A 24,344-nucleotide genomic window follows, 5' to 3' on the forward strand; every position below is an offset into this window, starting at 1 on the left:
TGATCGCTCGCAGCGACTGCTGAGTGACAGATGGACAGGCAGGCAGACAGACAGACGGGCAGACGGACGTGCGGCGGCGGGCGGGCGGGCCGACGAATGAACAGAGTCCCGCGACATTGAATCCGCACAGCTTTGTCGTTGTAATAGCGTTCAATGCGACGGCAGGAATAGCGTAAGATAACAAAGCCGGTGACAACTTCTATGGGATTTTCTGGCGAACACACCGAATGTTTCGCAATTCTGAACGAATTACTGCCGACTATCCGGCTGATTGTTAGGGTGGGGAACGACGCAGCCAAGCTGACCACCGACGAGAAAGCTGACGAAGACGGTCCGCGGACGCGGCGCGGCGCTTGGTATAGGAGATGATTCCCATCACCTTGGGATGGAAGAAAGATCGGCAGAGAACTTCGAAATCTTACGGAATTGAGCCCGAAGTCTGCGATACCATAGGTTTATATCCTTCCAAGCGCGCGATCAAGTGTTGCGTCTTCTCTCACAGTCTCATTTGTCAGAGCTATCAATCGTCTATCCTTCAACTTTCCAAAATATTTGGAAACGTCCGGTTGGATCCGATAACTTATTTGAACCCGAGGCTCTGGGGAGCCCGTCCGTCCGTCCGTCTCGAGTCCCGAAGATACGGCGAAGTCCTCAACACTCTTCGTTTCGAAAAATGAATAGAGCGATGAAATGATCTTCACGATATCATTCCATTTTCATCTTCCTTGGGACGGCGCGAAACAAATCGTAGAGAGAATCGCCTATACTTAAACGATACGGCAAAGAGAATTTTGACGAGCGGATTCGAATCGAGACTGTGCGACCGAAAAAGCGAGTATCGATTTCAATGAGCCAGAGTCGCTCGCTTGACGCCGTAGCGGCCATAACGCCGCGGCTCGCTTTTCAAGACCTTTTACTTCTACCGTGGTCACGGCGAGATGGCAACGGATGAGCTTACCACACGCTGGAATTAACCCAAGTGGGCGCAGCGGCTATCCGTATGACGACAGCCTCCCCCATCGACCTTGACACCTGGCATGGTTCTCTTTCAACGAGCACCGCTAACCGACAGACAAGACGGTCTGAAAGAGAAAGCGTTACCAGAATTTCGCTTTCGCGCTCCGCTCCTTGGGCAAGCATACCATTGTTTCTGTATTTCGAGCTGACCCGCGATGGAACATCAATTACGGGTAATTACGTCCGCTCGAGAAACGTCCCAGAGACTCAAGATTGATGGATCGCGCAGTGACTGATTGCTTCAAAAATTGGGATTCGGGGAGCATCTGAACGGTTCGGTCCACCGATGGGAAAAAAGGACAATGATCTGAGCAAAAGCTTTCGGAAGCCGCGATGAATGCAGTACTTCTGTAATCCTCTGTCCGGGACTTGAATTGCGTGTGCGATGCGATAACTCCCTACTCGACAGTCCAGAACTGCAACGATTACGGTTCTCCCCGCACTGTGGGGAAATTAGGTTCCGAGGAGCTGGCGGCACTGAAGATCTCACGTAGTACCGAATTTCGGTGCGCGGCCCGGGTCTGCCATGGAGACGTTTCCAGTCGCGGAGGCTATTGTCGCTTCGAATGTAATAACACCGAGGCTAGTAAGCAAATCATTGGTTGTAGCCAGCAACCCATCATCCAACCCACCGAACTCCCACATCGATAAGTGAGGGCAAGTCTCCTCACTGGGGGCGTCATGGGACAAATCAGCGGCGGTCGTGTGGCGGCAGCGACCCTTATGTCGTTTCTCGCTCGACTGAAAAACATTGCGGCCTTTGGTGTGTCAGGGCTCGGCATAGGTGCGTACAGCCGGCTGTGTTTCGGGGTGTACGACAGTGACGGGAGCCGTTGCTTCTGCAGCAACCGTAGTAATAACTGCGGAGCACGCGTCGAAGTGAACACGGATATTTGACGAGTTTTTTCTCCGTGTGTTTGTGTGTGAGCGCGACCACGATGGCCGTTCAGGAAGCCGTGTAGAGCTGACCCGACCCCTCGAAGCATAGTCGATTCTTGGAGATGCATCTGTCCGTCTATAGGGATGCCCTCCGGGCAGCCGGTTTGGCTCCCGCCATGAAAACTTGGTGGAAAAGCAAAAAAGTGCGTCTGGCATTCTTCAAGAGCGAGTATGTCGACCGCATTGGCGAAATATACGCGGCTAATGCCTGCATCCTGGCGTACATAGCGACTCCGGTAAGTAAGATAAGTCGAGAGTCGCGAGAGAACAATATCTTCTCCCCGTTTTTCAAATGAAAGTGTCGAACTATCCAATTGATTTACCAGAGATGCACATTCGCGAAAGTATGAAGACCTTCGCATGCTGGAGTATGGAGACGCTGAAGATTCCCAGTGTCACATCTCTGAGTTCTATTAGCATTGATTCCAAGAACCACCGCGAAGTACGATCCTTCGAGTGTAAAAATCGCAATTTTCCTTCCGTTGCTTTTTCTTGAGGTGTTTCCTGCCCGATAAGTCTTTCCCGTCTGCGGATGCTCGGCTCGAGAGAACTTGCTGTCGCGTGTCGCTTGGGGCACTGGAGGAACGAAAAGGAGCCGTATGGAAATATTGTCTCCGTTTTTAGCTGAATGATCGTTAGCTCTGGCTCCTCGAAGGCGCTCGAGCCAATTTATCGGCTTCTTCGGTGTTACTCGCAACGAGGAGAGACACGCATGATACCATGAGTTTTACACAATCGAGCCTGATGGCCTTCACATTTCAATATCGTTCCCCCGGCGATGGGATGCTCATCGGTAGGAGTGAATCCCTCGCGAACAGCTCTCGATTCGACCGCTCAAGGCGAAGTATTCGACCATCTTTAGTCGATCCGGCAGCTCTGTCTTCAACATGATTTAAGCGGGAAACACGAAAATACAATTTTCTCCGTTTCTCGGGAAGCCCCCGCAGCTTTGGGGATAGAATCTTGATCTAAAGATGTCCAGTGCCGATAGCTTCGATGGTTGAAAATTCCTCGTCAGGAATCTCGCCTGAGCGGGTTATCTCGAAGGCGGCGAGCATTGAATTCCCTCTCCAGGACTCGATTGCGCGCTATTACTCGTAAGACGCTTCCGACGTTAATTTGCAGAAAAACAATCTGGATTTCCCACAGTCGCCGACGCCATTCTTTGTCGGTCCGAGATAAAGCCATGTCGATTATCAGTGGATCGTTTTCGACGGTACGCGATGGAAAGAAGTTCCGGATCTTATCTCTACCGCTTCGGATGGAGAAAATGTTCTTCCAAACTTATCTCGAAGGTCTACCGACTTTATGGCTCTTTGCATGTCACTATTCGACTGACGGAACGAAAAGACAAATGAACGGATTTAGGATCCAGCTTTCGAAAGTGAAGCATCTTATGTGAAGTAGAATTTCTTCACGACAAAAATTTCATAATTACGTCGGGCGACCAACGCTTTCGTCGAGGGTCCATCGGATTGTCGTTGGTCGGGTGTTGCGAAGGGCTCGACGTCACGTCAACGGAACGCTTTGTGGTGGAATGCCTAGGGCGTTTATTCGGAGAGTGTCCTCGCCTTCAGCTATCGGGAAGTTATGAAGGCCGTTATGTAGGTTGGCTCGTGGCTTGCAGGTCGTCCCATTCGGTGATCGAGTGAGGCTGCGATCCTTGTCATTCCGGCAACAGTGTGACTGGTAGGAATATCAGCAGAATAACACATTGTACACGTGAGAATGGTTGATATCCGATTTGGCCGAAGAGGAAGTTGGTATTATAAACTCAGATTTCTCGACGGATGAATCATGAAGAGGATAAATTATGATAAGGCTGAAGTTTACATAAAACGGGCAGGAATACTCACGAGCAAATTTTTTTTTCGGGGGCTCAGGCTCCTGATTTGACTATATTGCTGCGAAAGTCGACGATACTGCGGGACCGCGATATCTGGAGCCCACGGGCTGCGGAGCGCTCCTGTGTGAGATTCGGGAGACTGAGACTCACTGTTTCCAACACATTCATGCTTCACTTGATGTCAGGTTTCGACCAAAACTTACCTGATCCACCGAGCTTTCGATCCACACCTGACGAACACTCAGAGTTCGGTTCCCTCAAGTGGAATTACATCCCCTGAAATCTGAAAGCCGAACATTATCGAGAGAATTCTGGATAAATTTCTCGTCCGAGTCGTCGAAGGAAGCGGGGGGAAGTTCGACGCTCAGGGTCCTCGAAGACTTCAGCCCGATGCCCGTCGATTGCCTGGGTATCACTGCTAAACTTTTTCCTTTTTCCAGGTGGTCTACTTCAGTGCTTTTGTTATGGAGTTATGGTGGCTCGTGGAAGCAGACAGTGAGTGTGTTCGGATACTACCAATTTATCGTAATTTTTCCCCAGAACATGACTCTGACGGGCATCCGTCCCGATGAGAGGGTCATGTTCAAATCATAGAAAAAGCTTGTCTAACGAGTGAGAGCGTCAGGCTTTTGTGTCGCAATTCACGTCCAGAAGCTTTCGCGGGGAGGTGACCGGCTTCCACTCCCGAGAAAAGCAAGCAGGAATGAAAGAGCTTGCCGCGATCTGAGTCCGCTGCCCGACGATACCCCGGACTCGAGCAGAAAAGACCCGTGATATTTTCCCGAGGCATCGCCGCTATTCCGACTCGTCGAGTCAGATTCTCGAGGGGTCCCCTGACTTCGCCCGCGAGTAACAAAAGCTGGACGAAGCAGAGAATCGATAGAGCAAGTTTCCGATCTAGCTAAATCCGATGACTTCTTCTCCTCGCTTTTTCTCAAAACCGAGTGCAAAAAGGTGCCCCGACATCTTAGAGAGAAAACCAACCCTTAAGCTCGGGATCATTCCGTATTTTCAGTGGCTCAAGTACCTGAAATATATAACTGGTATCAGCAGTACGGAGGTAAGCTAGTAATCCAACACAAACTTCGCTTGAGCTTGCTGACACCTACCTTTTCACTGCGGCGTGAGCTCTATCGTGTCTGGGGCGTGCGAGTTCCCTATGAAGACACCGGAACTCGCCGGGGATCTTCTGCGGCTCGTGCATGGAGTGTAAGAGCACAGAGCACCAATGCTTCTTGCTCGCCACCCCGGGGAAGCCCCTCGGATCGGAACCTGCTCTTTTTTCCCAGATTGAAAAACAACCTATGATTCCTGAGACTCCCTTAAGACTAGTCCTTCGCACGAATTTTCTTCCCGCTTCCTGGCTTGCTTGCTTGAGAACAACTCGAAAATGATGCGATGCTTACGGGGAGGAGCATGACTCAAAGTTTGATGCGAAAAGAACATAGAATCAGATGCTTGATACTATCACTGTCTTTTTTCAGTTCTTCTTCCGGCACCTGCCTACATCCTGGCCTCGATATACTTCATCACATTTCTCGCGTCATTGTTCCTGTTATCCGGATTGTTCCTGGTTCGTATCAAGTCGCGAACCCTTGGACTAGGATCGCAGGAGAGTTTCGATGTATCAGTAGATAGATTTTCTACCGCTTCCCCTCGCCCGGAATCCCATGCCTCGAATTGTTTAGCCATGAATCGAGAGATGAGGCCTCAAGCTATCGAGATACCGTTCAGACCCCTTTATCAACGGCGTTCTGGCCGTCCTGAAGACCAGGGGCTTTGCCCATTGCCCTGGAATGAGACCGTCATTTACGGGGCGTGAATGTACGGCTGATGATTATGCTGCGCTTCAATTTAGGGGATTCGGTTCTGTCGTTTCAGCGAAAATCCACCTACCTGTTGGCCTGGCTCTTCGTCTTGGTGGTGTTCTTCTTCCCAGAGTGTGGTCTGAGTTTATTCATGAGTCTCAAATATTGGGTAAGTGAGCTCAACCTCTTAATTCCCGTTATTGAAACGTTCTTTAATATACGACAGCAGGAACACAGGCGATGGATTCCGCTGGATTTCTTTGTCATCCGGATCCAGGGATGAGCTCATGCCTTTCGTTATGCAGGTTTTCCCCACCTGGAGCGAAAAAACCAAAAAACAAGTCGAAGCGGAAACAATAGTCAATACTGTCGAGAGCAGACAATGACGATTCAGACGAACTAATTGTTATCATGTTCCACATCCGTCGCTTTCCCTCTTACGCAACCGATCCCTGGGGTGATTATACCACAGGGAGTCATAGTACTCCCCTCGAAGCGATGGTCCCCTACCCGGACTACTGTGTGGCCCGTCCGTCGGTCCATCAGTCCGAATTCCCGCCGACTTTCGTCTTCGGCGCTTTTTTCTCGCGGGCTGTTGTCGCAGGGATGGCAAGCGGGCAAGATGTGAGTTTTCGCAATCAGCCGCGCGAGGTCCGTCTCAGTTTTGAATACAATGGAACGTGGCACCGTTGTTGTCATCCCGGAGTAGATAGCCCGCCCGGCTGGTATTCTTCGTCTCCTTTGCCTTCCAGGTGCTCAGTCCGAAATTCGATTCGTACCTTTTCTCCGTCTCTTGATACCAAAAGCAATTATTGTTCAATCGATTGACTTTCTCGGTTTTCCATTTTTCGGACGCGTGCTTCTTGAGAGAGAATCCGTGACTATTGCGGCAGACTCCGCGACCGAATATTTTGCTGCGGCTTTCATCCCCAGAAACGTTTCCAATTTTGAATTATCACGTTCTGGGGAGCTTTTATCAAAGCGAACGGAAACGTGGTGCAATGAAAGGGAACATTATTTCAAAAGAGGTTGCCCGTTGAGCGATTTCCCGCCTAACGCCGTGGATGATTGCCCGGATAATCATATTGGTTCTCTTTTCTAATCTCAATGTTTGTGAAGTGCATTCAGCTGCATGTCTTCCCCGTTTTTCAGAACCTCAACTCCAGAGGCGTAGCCGAACTGTCTTTCTACTGCTGTCGATTGGTGATCAACGCTATCTGCATTGTGTGTATACAGTCGTTATACACGCAATGGCGACAGGAAAAATCAGTCATGAAACGCCTCGAAGACCTCAACATCGTAAGTTCGAAACATTCGGAAATTGAACTGCGATTTTGTTTGCGAGAGCTCGGTCCCTTCAGATATGAAAACCAGTCCGACGTGCATATGCTTTTCCGTTAACTTGATTTCCCTCGAAGATGCCGTCGATATCTCCTGTCACGAAAGAGCATCTCAACGGTGCGATGATCACACCCACGCCATCATCTTACTTGAGCTCGTCTTCGACACCACGGATCACGCCGTTGAGAACCATGTATTCGGACGCTGATCAATCCTATGTGGGTAATCCGTCGCTATCGAGGTAAGTGTCGAACTCCACATGACCGTCGTGCCCATTATTATTCTCGCTCGATCCGAGTGCGAAATTCGAACTTCGGATGTGATTCCAAAGTCTTGTTCCCCGTAGGCACGCCCCGTCTGTCCGACGGAGCCATTCGTCAGTGTCGTCTCAGTCGATATCTCCTTTCCATCCACCGATTCAGCTGCAAAGCAAATGTCGCCCAGATCCCGACTTTTTCTGCAACCCTGACGTTCAGTTCCAATCTCTGCCGAGATCTGAGTTCGACGTGAAGGTTTTCAGGCAGGCTCGCAGACCCCTTGGCCGAACGTTCTCCGAGGTAGGCCGCTTTTCGATTGCCAGAATTCCTTCAGATACTGTCCGTAGAAATCAGATATGTATGAACTATTCTCGAATCGATGAAACATTTGAAAGCGAATGAAAACTGAAACCGGCTTCTTCCTGCAGTTGCATTCATCGAACCCTTACCAACGGTGGAAACCCATTTACCACATTCCTGAAAGCACGACTTCGTCGGAAGACGCCATGATGTCGTATGATTACACGAGAAGCTTGGACAGAGCCCAGCTCCGCTTGAAGCGACAGAGAGCCGAAGCAGCGAGTAAAGCATCGGCGAGAGTCTCCAGAGGGGACTCATTCAGCGACGACCGCAGACCTGTGAACATTCACGGCATAACACTGGGTCGGGTCCAGTCGGCCCGACCCTTCGACTACCTCAATCGACCTGGCGGAATGACTTATCTGCCTCGAACAGATCAGGGCGGTAGCAATCACAGTGTTCGAGACATCGCTCTGTAGCTTCCGGATCCAGTCTTGTATTTATTGAGATCTAGGTAGACTTTCCAAAATCTTGCCGAGACCGCCAACCCGCTGTTCAATGTGTAGTTTTGGGGACGCGGCATCGGACGTACGGATTCTTTGCCGAGGCAAATCCACAGACCGTCACGATTAGGGTTCACTCGAAGACCTGGTATTGTACATAGTGTTGGATGCTCTCTGTGTTGAGCACGATGGGATAAGTCGTTCGTTTTGCCAATAATCCCACTCTGTTTGTTGATGAATAAAAGTTACACAATCGAGTAATTCTGACTCCATCGATCCCCGGGCAGCCGCGAATCCCGGCACATACTTAGCTTCTTCGCTCAGATACTTCCAATTACGACACAATTCCCAATGGGGATTCCATCAAAGCGTTGACCGCAAGGAAGCTTGACTCCGAGGTTCTTAACCTTCTTGTCCCAGCAGCGTACAACGGGGACGCGGTGAACGTCACGAAGGGCAAGATTTTTTTCTCGCGCAGCTTGTGCACAAGTCTCCCGGCGCAGCGGATGCGACGCGCGACGTCTTCATGATCCGTGATCCAAGAGAGCTGTGTATTCTAGAAGAAGGCGTCATATGTCAGATTACAATAATTATCGACTCCGTGTGTAGTCTAAGTGGATTCCGCCCCACCCCCCCCCCCGACTGATTCACCGTTGATACTGATTTCATCGGAACGACAGGAGGCTAAGGTGGTCAAGATAGACGAGCCACGGAGCTGTTCAACATTCGCGCTCGCTCTTCCCTTTCCAAAACACCCTGCCCGCCTCGCATGGCGAATCCTCCACATGGCACCATCTTGCGGCTCGGCCCATCGGAGCGCGACTTCGTCCCGAGAGGCAGGTTGGAGAACTTGATCAGGATGTGAAAAGCGGCCCGTGAAAGTTTTCCTTGATCCCCTTCCGTTGGCTCGCGATATCGCTACGAATCCTCCCCACGCATCGGGTTCCGAAGATCCCGATCAACTGCGATGGATTTCTTTCTGAGTCAGCTCCCTAGTCGCTGAGATTCTTTCCTCTCAATTCATCCGTGAGGACAGCGCTGGAAAATCCGAGGGCTTCATGACTCATCAGTTAAGCTCCGATCCGGCAGGACACGTTCTGTTCAGTGCGGTCCGTCCGGTCCGGGGTCAAATCCTTGGAGGCCTTGAATTTTCGCCCAATGGTTTCGTCGGGAACCCTCATAGAGAGGAAAGTTTATTTCGGAGAAATGTCACGCTCGCGGAATTCTGAATCCAATCGCCCTCAAGGAGTGGGCGCTGGGCGAGAAAAATGCCGCTGTGAAGAGTCACACGGACGAATCTATTCTGAAATTGAGCCATTTTTTCCCAAGGTCGACAGGAGATTATCAGACATGAAATCTTTAAGAGAGCCCGTCGAAGGTGATGAGCACACATCATGTAGATTGGGGACCCTGCCCAGCCTGGACTCTGGAGTAGTAGATTCTCATGAACGATCGAAAAAATACTCCGAAACAGTCCGGATTTTCAACGCTTATACGACCTGACTGCATGTGGAAGCTCCAGGAATGGTCCCCTTCCAAACGCTGAGGTTGATTTCTAATTCCCTTCCTACGGGAATCTTTCAAAAATGGGCGAAATCCATTTGCGGAGCCCGATCTCGAAGAATGCCTCCCCATTCAACTCGGATCGAATATTCTGTACGAGGAAGAATGAATAAGTTGTAATCTGCAGACCCCCGACAGACACAAGAGTTCTCCTCCGAGTCCGGTTTTGCCCAGCTCACGCTGGAACCGGACCCGCGTCCGGTCTTCGCCGAAATAATACCGGGTGGAATCGGAGCTCTACTCGTAGCCCTCCACCACTTCTCCGTGATTATGGGACACATGTCGCATAAATCTATTCGGGGGAATAGGTTGAGCAGAGTCCGACAGTGAGAGTCGTACAAGGCGTTCGGGTGGAGAAGCTGCGGCACTGGAGGAGATGGCCGTCTATCTTTTCGATAGGAGCTTCTTTGCGAACATGCTGCTGAACCTGTGCCAAACAGAATGGACGGCCATTGTCGATATTTCTTACAAGGATTGTCCATTAGGGAATCACTCTTTCAAAACATCAGGAATTCGCTTCGGTAACCAACGGTGCAGATAGCAGAGCAACTCCCGATAACGATTCGTGTCCCGATGTACAAAGCGGGATGCGCATTACAAATGTTGCGGACTCCACTCAGATGCCTCGTAGGAAGTCCAATGCTTGGAACGGTATCGGAAAAAGCTGGAACTAGGTATATCCATGAGGGGGGGGGAAGGTTATAAAGACACTCCCGGGCTTCTCGAATAGTTGTTGAGATTCGCACGTCTTTTCGCAACGGTCGCGTATCGTCTTGCGCCGTCAATCCCTTCCTACGGGTGGAGCAGTTCGACCTGAAAGGGATTCTCCGGCGCCTCGTGGTGCTCCCGGAGGAACGACAGGGACTTCCGAGATCCCATAGCAAGTCTCTCTATCATCCTTGCTGATCTATCCAACCTTGGATGTAATAAACAAATTTCAATTCTATCATCCTTGCTGGACGTGAGAACATATTAAGAAGGCTGGACCCATCCGTTCCGACTGTGAGACTACATGGCGGTGAATCTGACGGGTGCATGGGAGCGGACGTAGCTCATCGTACAATCCCCTATTTGTGAGCCGACCCGGCACCGGACAGCATTTTAATTCCAGTTCCATCCCCTCACACCCATTTGGATGATTCTGTCGCGTGGTGATAAGCGAGAAAATTCGCTCACAATATCCGCGGAGAATAATTCCACAGTTTCGCCGCGAGTGATTTTGTTCCCCATTCGGAGAGACCGCCACAACGCGGCGCAAGCCAATGGTAGGTACGAAGTCACAGAAGCCTCGGTGCACTGAGAAGAATCGAAAATCTCAATGCGACGTCCAGTTAGCTTCCAACAATGGCCTCCTGACTGGACTCCTAGATTTCCCGCCCACTCATCTATAAGTGTGGCAGATTTGAAAAGCCTGCTCCTTGTGGCTTTTCCGCGGACACGGCCAGGTCCTTAGTGGATTAGAACGTGTGGGGACAGTTGGAACGAAAGTTCTTTTCAAACACTCACCAAACGCCGCCTTCTTCGATTTCGGAGGAAATCGCGAGAATCTACTTTCACAATGCGATTCGACCGAGCTCCTGAGTTTGAGGGGATTCTCTGCTACTCGAGCCGAGTACCCCACCAGTGTGTCATCAACAGGAAAAAAAGCCGAAGGTAGTAGCGAGCTACTACCGCATAGTTGCGTGAAAACGTCTGAAGTTATTGTGTAATCATTTTAATAATGTTATTATTATTATATACGCCAACGGTATTCACCCAGAGGTAAAGATTTATGAATCTGAGAATGTCGTCAATCAGCTCTGCGTTTTGCTTCTTCCTTGAAATACTATCGTGAAACATAAGATTTTTTTTCCGATATCTCCGATCATTTTAATACTTTCCGCGTCGAGTATTTCGGGAACGGTGATAATCTTGATCAACTGTTGAACTTTTATTGACCTCTCGGTTATCTATAGAATGATCAAGTTCTCGGCAGCCTCACTCAGGATATCCCCTTCTCTCGTGCCGGACTTTGCTCCGACATGCTGATCCTGGACTTCAGGTCTTCCTTGCCTGGCTATTCGATTTGAATCGGTTCGATGTGATCGTGATCGGTCAGTCGTCATCATTGAGAGTCCTCGACCTTGTGTCCTCTACTCATAGGAGATCAGTTTTTACCGTATCTTCTCGAAATGGTTCCGCAGAAACATCGCCATACTAGAAGGTTGTGGTGGCCAAGATGAACGAAAGGATGGTGCCTTTTTTTATACCCTTTTCGTTTTTTTTCTTGCAGTCCCGGATTCCGGTCTTCGACTGCACTTGGCCTTTAACGGCTTCCCCGATGGATCCTAGTTCGAGTGTCGCTGACAACTTCGGTTGCACGATGAACTTCCACTGACCTCTCTGAGGCATGATAGACTGATCAACCAAACTTTGAGATATTCCGTATCTTCATTTGAAAACTTGCGGTCGACGACTGTGCTCGACGAAGAATTCAGGATTTTTTTTTCGGAGAACTCTTTGACTTGTAGATTCGTTACCGCGACACATTGGCCTTCCGTGTAATCCATAATGCCGACAGCATCCACCCAGAGGCCAAGATTCACGATCTTGAGAGTTTCGTGTATCAGCTTAACGTTTTTTTCTCTCTCTATCTCTATTATAACAGCGGTGGGATTGAGCAGCGAGCCGAGGGGAAAATTGAACTATAGTGAGGGGCCTCGTGCGAGACTCGTGTCTGCTGGGGTGACTGGAAACTTGAGTGTGTGGAAGAGTGAGCTGAGAATCAAGATGGCACAGGAGGAGGTTCCGATCACGTGGATGACGAGCAGACAGATGGATCCGGCCGCTTATCTTCGACCATTCTCTGGAGGTACAAAGGCAGTGGCTGACGCATGGTGGGAAGAGTTGAACCGGGCAAGACGAGAAGGCAGATGGACTCAACCCTAAGGGATCAAGGGAGTTATACTCACGGGATTGCTCCCGGAGTATTCGTTCATGATCTGCTCGCTGGAGTTGAGAGACCACGAGGACATTACTGAACTTATTCGAGATATCAACGCGGCAATGGCGCAACATGATAAGCGCTCCACGTTAAGGGCAGAAGTCGAGGGGCGACTGGCGGAGGGCCCGACGTGCTATAATTGCAAGCGGGAGGGTCACCGTGAAAAACGGCATGCCCGGAAAGACGGATCGATCCAAGAGACAGCCGCGGGCACCCAACCCAACCGAGGGGAAGACCGGAAACGTACTGCTACCAACCGCAAACCCCCGCTATGCTGGGCAGAGCTCCGCAGTACGGAGGGGTTGCAGGGACGAGCGATTGGCGACAACCGGTGCCGGCATTGATAGGACCCGAGGTAGGCTTGACAGCCGCGAGACCGAGGGGAACCGCCGAGCGAACGTCATACCCAAGAGCGGAGCGGACGACACCGATGGCGCCGTCGGGGAGAAGGCCGATGACTTGCTACAAATGCAATCTTCCGGGGCATTTCGCTCGGGATTGTCGTGAGGTTAGGAGCATTTCGGCGGAACCAACCGTGAAATTCGAACCGATCGGTCCCTTCGGCCTGGATGAAGACAAGGGCTTGAGGGCAGTACTCGTGAATGGGCAAGAATGGGCGGCGAAGGTGGATACCGAAGCAGATGTGAGCGTGATCGCGGAGTCAGCAGCGGAGGCCTTGAACCTGAAGATTCAAGCCAGTCCCATCACGTCTATCCGGGGAATTGGGGGCGGTTCGTGTAAACCTGTCGGGCAGGCTACGATTGAGCTGAAAGCAGACGACATGACAGTCGAGGACGTCCGGTTGACAATTCTCCCGAGAAGCGCTATGCCGGTTGATGAGATTCTTTTGGGGAAGGATTTCCTGGATAGGGGAATGGTGACGGTTTTCTGCGAGGGGTATGGCTTGATCAGGGGAGTTCTCTACAAGATACGCGAGGGAAGACGATTGTTCGTGGTTCCAAAGCTGCTGAGAAAATACGTATGTGTCATGGCCCACGAGAAGGCAGGACATTTCGGAATAGAGAAGACTATGGAATAAATTCGAGGGGCATATTGGTTTCCGCGGATGAGAGATTACGAGAAGTTCCATCTGCAAGCGTGCCTAGATTGAATTTTCAACAAAACGGTGACGGGGAAACAGGACGGAGTCTGCAATCCGATCCGGCCCGAGAGGAGACCCTACGAGAAGGTTTTCATCGATCATATGGGGCCATTACCCGCGTCGTTTGGAGATCAGCACCTGATCGTGATGGTGGATGGGCTCACTAAATTCATTATGTGGGAGGCGGTTAGGACAACCTCGACACCAGCGGTGATCAAGTTCCTTCAGAAAATGTTCAAGACGTGGGGCAAGCCCGCAAAGCTAGTATCCGATAGGGGAACAGCTTTTTCGTCGAATGCATTCAGGGAATTCTTGGAGCAGAATGGGGTTCGGCACACGCTGATCAGCATTCAGCGGCCACAGAGCAACGGGCAAGTCGAGCGGTTGAACAAGGAGGTAGCAAGGCTACTCCGCTCCCTGTGTGAGGACGAGCTTGGAAAGGATTGGTCAAGGCATAGAGCAATGATGATGCTCAACAGGGTGACGTCAAGAAGCACGGGGAAATCACCTTTTGAAGTACTGCACGGGTACCTGCCGCGACTGAACAATCACTCACAGGAGATCGAAGAAGCGCAGGAGCAAGTCTGGCGACCAGCGAAAGAACTACAGGAAGAAATCATCAAGAAGTTGGAGGAGAGTCAGGACCGATGCGCGTACTACTACGATCAGAAGAGGAGACCGCATTATCTCCGCTTTTCAGTTGGGGATGTGGTGTCTGTAAGCCGTTTGACAATTCACACCGGGCTGCCAGTGAAACTTCAGCCGAAATACAGGGGTCCTTATAAGTCTTGCCCAGGGATTCTTATAGACTAGTTCAGCTAGGGGAAAAACATTATACCTGTACTGCACACTGTTCTTAATTGAGATGGTATCGAGTGCATAACGAGAAAGCAGATAACGCGATGCCGTTTTCCGAGATTCCAGATAATCAGCTGGGGGAGAGTCAAGAATTCGTTCCGAGTGAGCCAGAGCGCAGCGAGACGGAGATTCCGTTCAACGAAGACATTGCGGAAGTTGGCCGAGAGTGTGGATACTACTTCGTCGTCAGCGTCATCAGGGGAAGTTCAAATTCACGTAGATCCAGCGATGTATCCGGACCCGGAACCTCGGGGGTCACCGAATGATTTGAATACGGCTATAATGGAGTCCCCGGGAGCGGGATTAGGAAGGGGAAACCCGCCACCTAGACGTTCTAGGTGAGCGAAGTCGTTCAGGGGTACTTATTCGAAGTAGCTGGCGGGGACGCCAATAGTGTAGCGTGGTCGAGCGTAGGGAGGAGAGAAACAAATGTAGAGCGCGGACGGAGGGAATAAGAAACTACGAGATGGTGTCGGAACGGATGGTATAGAATGTCAGCCTTGTGCGCGGTGTGAGATTTCGTCAAATGTTCTGCTTGAGATATCGGGAGGATGTCGCGTCGTCGAGAATGTTCAGCAATGTCGAGGAGAATGTCGCCGAGCACATCGGAAGTAGGGAAAGGGGATTCCGTTCGAGTCGAGAGCGCCGACTCGTTCGTAAAGTCTTTTCGTACCAGGCGTTGGACGAAGCGGTAGAGTGTGGATCACAAGTGGATCGGACCAAGTGAATCGGACAAGGTGAATCGGACAAAGGGGTGAACTCTCTTCTTGCCTATTCTCGAATAGATTATTCGACAATATATCTCTTGTGCCTGTTGCTGATCCTCATCCCCTTGGCGCAGAGTCTGTCCGTGATCCGAAACCCCTGGCTATACAAGATCCCAGAAGATTTCCCTGAGGCGCTCCTCGACCACGGAGCCTATTACTCCTCGTGAGTTCTCGAATAGATGAAATGATGAGATTTCCTTACTGCCAACCACGTAAAGAAAATCCAGAGAGAAGAAACGCGAAAGAAAGTCTATTTAATTGAGTTCTGCACTGACACAATATTTTTCAGGTTTCCGTGCGCAGTGATCTTCGCATGTCCGTACCTCGGGATGAATGTGAGCCCAAGCGGATGATCCGCGGGACTATTTTGCGCTCGAATCGCAGAGTCATTTTCGAACCCGAAAGATACGTCATAAGACGGCTCCTACTTGCAGGAAACCAATCCCGAGGTCTTACAGAACGGCTGCGGGACTGCAGCATGGAACTTCGACCCTTGGCTGCCTTTTTTCACCGAAGCGTGTAACGACCACGACATGTGCTACTCGCTTCCGGTGGAAAAACTATCGTGCGATCTACGCTTCTTGTGAGTAATCATTAGGGAGAGACAGTATCCTGACATTTGTTCTGTTGGTCCTATACCGCCGGCTCCAGTTTTTCCTCAATCTCTAATTCCGTACTGTTTGTCTTACCTAATTGATGCCTGACCCCCGAATGCCTGACGATTTTTTCAAGCATGTTGAGGGCTGTGGTCCGCTGGTGACAGCCGAATACGGTTAGTTTGTCGTTCGGTGACGAGTAAGTCTGAGCTCGTCACCCGCAAAGCAACTGCATTGTGCGCTCCAAGTGATAAACAATATGTTTCCTTCTAGGGAAGGGAGGAATCCTGGAAAATGATGAGTTCTGATTTCATGAAAACTCATATCTCCCAATCACTCCGACGAATTTTCAATAATTATAATCCCGTCATTATATCATTTATGTATATTCATTTGTATTATATTTATTTATTGTATTGCATTTTATTTGTATATATTGTATTATATTTATTCGCATTATATTTGTATGTATATTCATTGTATATACATATATGTATATATCTAGGAATCTCATATCTTTTAATCGTTCCGAGGGCTTTGTGATAATGGTGATCGCGATAATCATAGTAAAAAAGCCGAAGGTAGTAGCGAGCTACTACCGCATATTCGCGTGAAAACGTCTGAATTATTGTGTAATGATTTTATTGAAGTTATTATTATATACGCCAACAGTATTCTCCCAGAGGTAAAGGTTTAAGATTCTGAGAGTGTCGTCAATCAGCTTTGCGTTCTGCTTCTTCCTTGAAATACTATCGTGAAACATAGGATTTTTTTCCGGAGAACTCTTTGACTTGTAGGTTGCTTACCGCGACACATTGGCCGTGTAATCCATAATGTCGACAGCATCCACCCAGAGGCAAAGATTCACGATCTTGAGAGTGTCGTCTATCAGCTTTACGTTTTGTTTCTTTCCTTGAATGCCATCGCGACACATGAGAGTTTGCGGCGGTCCTACACCGTAAACGACCGCGATTAGATCGATCATCTCAGCTTGATATGTTTCGATCAAGCGCTCTACGAAAGTACGGTCCTCAATCATTCTCCTGCTTATGGTCTCTGTTGTTCTTGAACATCGATACATATTTTGAATACCATCATTCACTCGATGACGCATGATTTTCATGGCCATGTAAAGAACATGTTGGGGAACAACCCCACGTCACCCCTCCGTATTTCAGACATGCATGAACTATATGGCGTTGCTCGAACACCTGCAGCATCCTTAGACGTGGTCCTACGGCCTACCCCAAGATAAAGGGTCTGGGCAAATTCAGACTTAGGAAACCGATTTTATCGAGTGGGGTCTCAATCGAAAGGTAATTTTGAGAGGAATATTTTCCGCATGGTCCCGGATCTGATTAGTACTCCTGGACGGAATAAATGCCCGGAGAAGTTTTTTCTTCAACCCCTTCTATCTCGAGAACGGCTATAGCTACAGAGTCGTGCGATAGCGCGATCGAAAGCTCTCGTCGAGAGCTTTCATTTGATACCAATATCGACCTATTTGGCCGTTTCTAAGGCTTCAAAAAAGAGAAAACTAGTTTTCGGAAGCTTCGCTTTCATACTTCCACACGAGACGCCACTTTGATACTTTGTCAGATAAAAGTCCCAAGTGTCCCCCATCCATTAGAAATCATATCAGGAAAATCGAAGCGTCACTTTTTGTTGAAAAAAATCATTATTTTCCCCGGCCAAAATCCGTTTTTTCCGGAATTTCCCCGGTTCGCCCCTTTTTCGCCCGATTACTCCTAAACTAGCGCCAGGAGCCCGTTTTTGAGCCCGGAATCTGAAAGCTGAAGCCGGGAGCTTTTGATTGCACCCCCTGATCACCCGATTCGACCTCAGGGACAGGAGAAAACGTCCATCCTCAGAGTTTTCATCCAATCCCATTGAGGAAGCACATGGATATTGCGATTTAGGGTGACACTCATTAGGGCTCATCGGGTATGGGGAGATAAATACGAACTATAGTCCTTCATGAAGATTACGACTTTATTCAGTCATTAGCTCCATCCGCCTCTGACTCCGTTTCGCCTCCAGACGGCAAAAATAGATTTTCCAGGTTCGCTGCCGGACGAGGAATGGTGTCGAGATATCTCGCATACGAGAGGTAGAAAACCGCAGCAGCAACGTGCGAGCAACAGCCCACCGTCCTGTTGCCATTTGGACATTCGCACCAGTACTCTGCGATTCCGTCGATGCTGTTCTCGCTTGCATTATAATCCTGTAGGTTTTGCGATTCACATGGCGGGACCTTACTCGGAGCTCTCTTCATTTTTCTCTTCAAGCTTCGCACCGGGAACTCAAAAGACGCGATAACGAGTCTGCTGGAATTGGGAAACCGTAAGAAGGCTTCGACTGGCTTCTCGAGAGTCTTCCAAGCTTTCGAGAAAGACATTCTACCGCAACAATTCGGACCCAGAGCATTGACTCGCCAGGATCTGCTAGCGAACACAACGACTACGGCTAGGAGAATGCTGAGCTTGAATCCGAATCAAGTGGCGCTCGTACTTGACGGAACCTACGTCCGCCATCAGAAGAGTTTCAATAACGCGTTCCAGCGCCGAGAGTACTCCGGCCAGAAGAAAGTTCCTCTATGCAAACCTTTCACGATATGTACAACGAACGGGCTCATCGTTGATTTTGCGGGACCGTACAAAGGAACTGACAACGACGCTAAGATCGCCCTCGAAGTCCTGGAGAACAAGGATTTGCTGTCTTTGCTGGCTAAAGGCGATGTTCTCGTCGTCGACCGTGGATTCAGAGACGCTGTCAAGCGCATGGAGGGAATGGGTTACCGAGTTGAAATGCCGGCAATGAAGGGTAATAGAAAGCAACTACCTTGCGACGAAGCCAACAAATCCCGTCTGGTCACCAAGGTGCGGTGGATCGTTGAGGCAGTTCACGGACGGGTCGCGAAGAGGTACAAGCTCCTGCACCATAGCCTCGATAACAAGCTTCTTTCCAAGGTTAAATCTCTATGCAGAATTATCGGATATCTGGAGAATACATATGGACCCCGTTCGTGGGGAGAGAGCGAGCTGAACGAGGTCGTCATCGACCGCATGGAACATCGTATGAACAGGCCAAACACTCTCGGGGCACGGGTTGAGAATGAAGGATGGAACCGACGTCGGACTCTTCTTCAGAAAATATCCGCCCAGGACCTAAGCGATTTTCCGAAGTTGACCGAAGCTCAGCTGCTCCTGTTCGTTTCTGGACCATACCAAATCAACCTCGCGCGGTCCTACCTGGCGGAAATGATGGACAGCAACGGTAACATCGAGATGAAATTCGTCAGAGAAGCGCCGAACGTCGTTCAGCTCCAAGTAAGGTCCCGCCATGTGGATCGCAAAACCTACAGGATTATAATCCAAGCGAGAACAGCATCGACGGAATCGCAGAGTACTGGTGCGAATGTCCAAATGGCAACAGGACGGTGGGCTGTTGCTCGCACGTTGCTGCTGCGGTTTTCTACCTCTCGTATGCGAGATATCTCGACACCATTCCTCGTCCGGCAGCGAACCTGGAAATCTATTTTTGCCGTGTGGAGGCGAAACGGAGTCAGAGGCGGATGGAGCTAATGACTGAATAAAGTCGTAATCTTCATGAAGGACTATAGTTCGTATTTATCTCCCCATACCCGATGAGCCCTAATGAGTGTCACCCTGAATCGCAATATCCATGTGCTTCCTCAATGGGATTGGATGAAAACTCTGAGGATGGACGTTTTCTCCTGTCCCTGAGGCCGAATCGGGTGACCAGGGGGTGCAATCGAAAGCTCTCGGCTTCAGCTTTCAGATTCCGGGCTCGAAAACGGGCGCCTGGCGCCAGTTTAGGAGTAGTCGGGCGAAAAAGGGGCGATCCGGGGAAATTCCGGAAAAAACGGATTTTGGCCGGGGAAAATAATGATTTTTTTCAACAAAAAGTGACGCTTCGATTTTCCTGATATGATTTCTAATAAATGGGGGGGACACTTGGGACTTTTATCTGACAAAGTATCAAAGTGGCGTCTCGTGTGGAAGTATGAAAGCGAAGCTTCCGAAAACTAGTTTTCTCCTTTTTGAAGCCTCAGAAACGGCCAAATAGGTCGATATTGGTATCAAATGAAAGCTCTCGACGAGAGCTTTCGATCGCGCTATCGCACGACTCTGTAGCTATAGCCGTTCTCGAGATAGAAGGGGTTGAAGAAAAAACTTCTCCGGGCATTTATTCCGTCCAGGAGTACTGATCAGATCCGGGACCATGCGGAAAATATTCCTCTCAAAATTACCTTTCGATTGAGACCCCACTCGACAAAATCGGTTTCCTAAGTCTGAATTTGCCTAGACCCTTTCAGGAAAAGACAGCTCCTCCGCATAAGTATCAAATAATAGGCTCTCGGCCCTGTTATACTGTCCGGGAGCGATATCTAGACAATGGTCTTCGTTCCAAATCATGGTCTGCTGAAGTGCATTCTAAATCCCCGATTCTGGTTCTGTGACCGTATTGAGTTCCTCGGTATCGAAATCAGTTGCGGAAGCATGGGCAGACTCGGCAGAGGGGACAGACTCATTGAGCTTCGAGAAGTCTACAGTTATACCATAGTATCTGTATAGCGGTTGGTCAATCAGGAACTGAAGCCAAGATTTCACGGTTGATTTTTTCACGAAGCCACTCAAATACGAAGACTTGTGAATGATGTCTTTTTTTGAGATTCACGTTAAAAGCATAGTCGTCAGTCGTCATCGAGTGACCGTGGCAATGACAGAACCATGGTATTCACATCGACGGGCACGCTATTACTTGCCCGACTATGCCGTAGCAACCATTACGACGTAAACGACGGATCTGCATATATGGTATCCGCGGTGACACGAGACGTTCCGATAGAGGGCCTAATTTCGGCAACTACGTCGGCTTCGCTGGATATTGATATCCATTGGTCTTACTGAGAGGTGGGATTTTGAATTTCCGACACACTCTGAAACAATTACCGCATAGCTTGAAGACCGTGAAATCCTCGTTCTCGAAACGGTCTCGCAGAAACATCGCCATACTAGGATTCACTGTTTTGAGATCGCGGGGAAACCAGAGGCGATCACAGACATCGCATTTATGCCCGAACTCGTTGTGAAGGAACATATTTTTGAATCGCTGCGTCGCTCTTTTCCACCTATATTCGTAAGCCGCATTCCTCGTGCATTCGGTACCTCCATCGAACTTCGCAGCATTATTTCTGAGGACACCCAGCTCGTTTCGACTATCGCTATCCTGACGCATGAAATGTACCGATTCTTGCCGACTCACATTTCCATCTTCGATTCTCGAGAGCATGAATATCGTAATTCGTAATTGTTCGGAACGGAGGCCGTGCTTATATTCACAGGCATGCTCTACTTAATGGGCCTCATGCGAGTCTCAACTCAGTGACGGCCCCCATCTGAGCGTCTGGTCAGTTGGGATGGTCTATTCCAGGGGGGAATACTTCGAACTCAGCGCACCAAGATCTCCCGTGTTGGCCTCTGGTGACTGGGCCATTGCACGACGACGACCACGATTTTCGCGGGATCTTTCCGTTTATGTTTTCGGCCGTTTCGCAGCTGCTTCAGACTGCCCTATATTTTCAGCTACTCTTGCTTTCCGCTTCATTCGCATGATGCTACTCGTCTTCGGTCTCATGGCGAACACCAAGGAATGAAGTCCTCTTGGGAGACTCAGCTGCACACTTCGTCATAATCAATCGAATCTCGGCGAAACCTCCGTTTCCAATTGCGGATAGACGAGCTAATCTCCACTCGGAGCCCTGTTCGATTCAAGATCCTCCTCCGATCAGAATCCCAAGTGCAAGAAACTTATTTGATATGCGGTCTGAAAGCAGATAAAGAGAACCTGCATCGCCGCTGCGGTTTTCTCCACCATAGCAAGGGATAGGTATCCCTACGAGCTAGATTACTCCCCGGACAAGCAGTCTTGAGTCACTTGAAGTCCGTGTCGTCGCCGATATACATCAGAGTCTTACTTCCATTCAATTGCTTGAGCCGACCATTCTTCCCCTGTTCTGGGAAACAATTATTTATGCGGCTGAATAGAGGTTTTCGTGGGTCGTCAGAAATTGTCTAATGGGACCTCTTCCTCAACTCGGTTCCGGACGAAAATTCATCGGAACAATGTCCCGTAAATTTGCAATCTTCCGATCCAATCCTCGTGATAATCCGATTCCTATCAGCGGAGATCCAGCCCCGCGAAAGCGGACTAGATTTCGTTGCATGGAGGACGAAGTTTCTTTGACCGGCTACTAAAGACATTTTAAAGACGTTTTCACGTCAAAACTCACAATTCCTGCGAGTCGCCTGGTCTTTTATCTCCATAGTTCCCAATTCCTACGCGTGAAATGTGGACAGCCATCCGATCGCTCCGAAAAATGCATTGCCGTTCTCGCAGCTTGGGGAGCTGTGGAGAGATCGATGGACTGCGAACAATATATCTTCGGTCCCCGACGCGCGAGTTCTCGTGCCGTGTTTCGTAATCAGGCGGGTACGCGTTTAGGAAACAGTGTTTTATACCCTTTGGAGCATGCGACTAGGTTCTGTATCAGGAGAAAAAATAGTAGAGCGCGGGAAGCCTCGGCAGCTGCTACTGGATAGAGTTCACGCCCTTCAGAAGGATCTCCGGTGGAGGATACAAAACGTCTCGCATGAATGGGCGAGCAACGACTCTCCACCACGGCCGCCGGCGCACGAGGAGCACAGGACTTCATCGAGGCGTTCCGATTCGTCGTATAAGACGGTTCACATCGATTGAGCGGAAGCTTCCATGAGCCTGAGATCCAGAGAAAGATCGAAAAGAAACAACCCTGTTTTCATGCCCTCGCAGTAAGAACCAATCCCAGGTACGTTTCGTTCTCCGATATTTCGGAAGGCTCCACAGCTGTGAATTATCAGTTTTGTGCAGCATTGTGCGGTACCCTTCTCGAGGTACATATAATACGGCGAAGACAATAAGGGCCGATGTAGACGTGAGTGGAGTGATTGTCGAGTCGTCCGGAAGGTCGTCCTCTTGTATGTGAATACCTGACGGCAGAGATAAGAGCAGACGGAAATTCATCATCACGGAAAAAATGGGTGCGAGACAAGACTATTTTCTTATCATTAGATTCCGGATATTACCCCCAAAGAATAAAAACAAAGTCCAACACCTGATCTCCGCATGAACAGAGCAGAAACGTCGCACAGCAGCGTTTTGGTCTCGATGACCCTTTCGCTATCGTCTAGTTCGCCCGGAGAATGGAATTATGATTTGGCGTGCTGCCCGGAGTCACTACAGACATTCCATCCGAGACACCGACCTGAGAGATCCCTATCCGCCGATTCGTCGGTCGAGAAATCTCATCTGACTGACTGAGGCACAGGTCTACCAAAACACAAAAAAGATGAACCGGATTGAACACCGAGTCAATAGGCTCCGAGCAGCGATGCGAAACAAGGGAGTGGGTAACTTTGAAGTCATCGCTATAGCCGAGCGGTCGAACAAACGGCGAGGGATTATCCGATGTATGCAAGCGTGCTCTGATCTCTGTAACTAATACTCCATCTGGCGCGTATAGAGTTACACTCACAGCAGTACGATTGACATACGAAGACTGTAGCATGCCGTCCATTCGCTACGGAGCTTATCCGGTGGATCCTCTAATGATCGTATTTCCCTGCACAAGCAGACCGGGAGTTGTCTTGTCGTCTGGAAGCGCCCAAAGCCAATCTCAAGTTTGATCTATAGAAGCCTTCGCTCATGCGAAGATCTTAGAGAATTATTCCAGACGGTAAGGCGAAATTCGATCGGCGACTGTCTCCGTGAGCCGAAAATTAGACTTCCATAAATAGGAGATTCGGTAGAGATTTCGAGGAAGCGGAGTCTAAAAGAGCGACTCTGCCATACGCATACGACGAGGCCTCGTGTTCTGATGGCTGTCATGAGGCGGACTCGTTGAACGACATCTTTTAATTGAAACTACATCGATGGTGGTCATTGCGATTCGCGGCAGATGCTCCTTTGAGATGGGAGTCACTCAACGGAGCATGAAAGTATTGTTGAACAAAACGAACCCAGACCCGTCGGTATTACTTCCCGTGATGACATGGATCCCGAGTAGCGGTTCGCATCAAAGCCGCCGCCGCCGCTGCCGAGACGAGAATGCATTGACTCGGAGAACATCGTCAACTCTGCGCATAGACAGCATTGAGCGTATCGTTGACTCTGTCAGGAACTCGCTCGAGCTGTTCATCGCTGTGTGGATCCAACGACACATCACTTCCATTTCCCGGAGCGACAACGCGATCGTGCTGGAAAATTGCACTCTGTCTTTCCACAAACCGACGCCTGCATTCCCGATGCCTCCGGGATCACAGGCATTTATTAAATGTATATAGAGAGTTGACACAACTTCCCAACGACCGCGAGGGTAAACATCGGCCTGAAAATCATCACA

The 24,344-nt window shown here is 49.6% G+C and overlaps 1 protein-coding gene across 1 annotated transcript; it reads left to right on the plus strand.

Moving 5' to 3' along the window:
• The first annotated feature begins 2,018 nt into the window (after positions 1-2,018).
• Positions 2,019-8,259, plus strand: Rcd6 (Reduction in Cnn dots 6). Its single transcript, XM_029110955.1, has 9 exons — positions 2,019-2,192; positions 4,243-4,297; positions 4,818-4,862; positions 5,287-5,375; positions 5,684-5,779; positions 6,763-6,909; positions 7,029-7,192; positions 7,298-7,508; positions 7,637-8,259. The coding sequence occupies exons 1-9, from the start codon at positions 2,019-2,021 to the stop codon at positions 7,985-7,987; spliced, it is 1,332 nt and encodes a 443-aa protein (XP_028966788.1). The 3' UTR covers positions 7,988-8,259.
• The last annotated feature ends 16,085 nt before the right edge of the window (positions 8,260-24,344 follow it).

This window comes from Galendromus occidentalis, unplaced genomic scaffold, assembly GCF_000255335.2.
Source record: "Galendromus occidentalis unplaced genomic scaffold, Mocc_1.1 scf7180000077183, whole genome shotgun sequence".
NCBI lineage: Eukaryota > Metazoa > Arthropoda > Arachnida > Mesostigmata > Phytoseiidae > Galendromus > Galendromus occidentalis.

Coding starts and splice junctions, on each gene's coding strand:
- Rcd6 (XM_029110955.1), top strand. CDS start 2,019: ATGCATCTGTCCGTCTATAGGGATGCCCTCCGGGCAGCCGGTTTGGCT. Junction 2,193..4,242: donor TGGCGTACATAGCGACTCCG/GTAAGTAAGATA, acceptor TCCTTTTTCCAG/GTGGTCTACTTCAGTGCTTT. Junction 7,193..7,297: donor GGTAATCCGTCGCTATCGAG/GTAAGTGTCGAA, acceptor TGTTCCCCGTAG/GCACGCCCCGTCTGTCCGAC.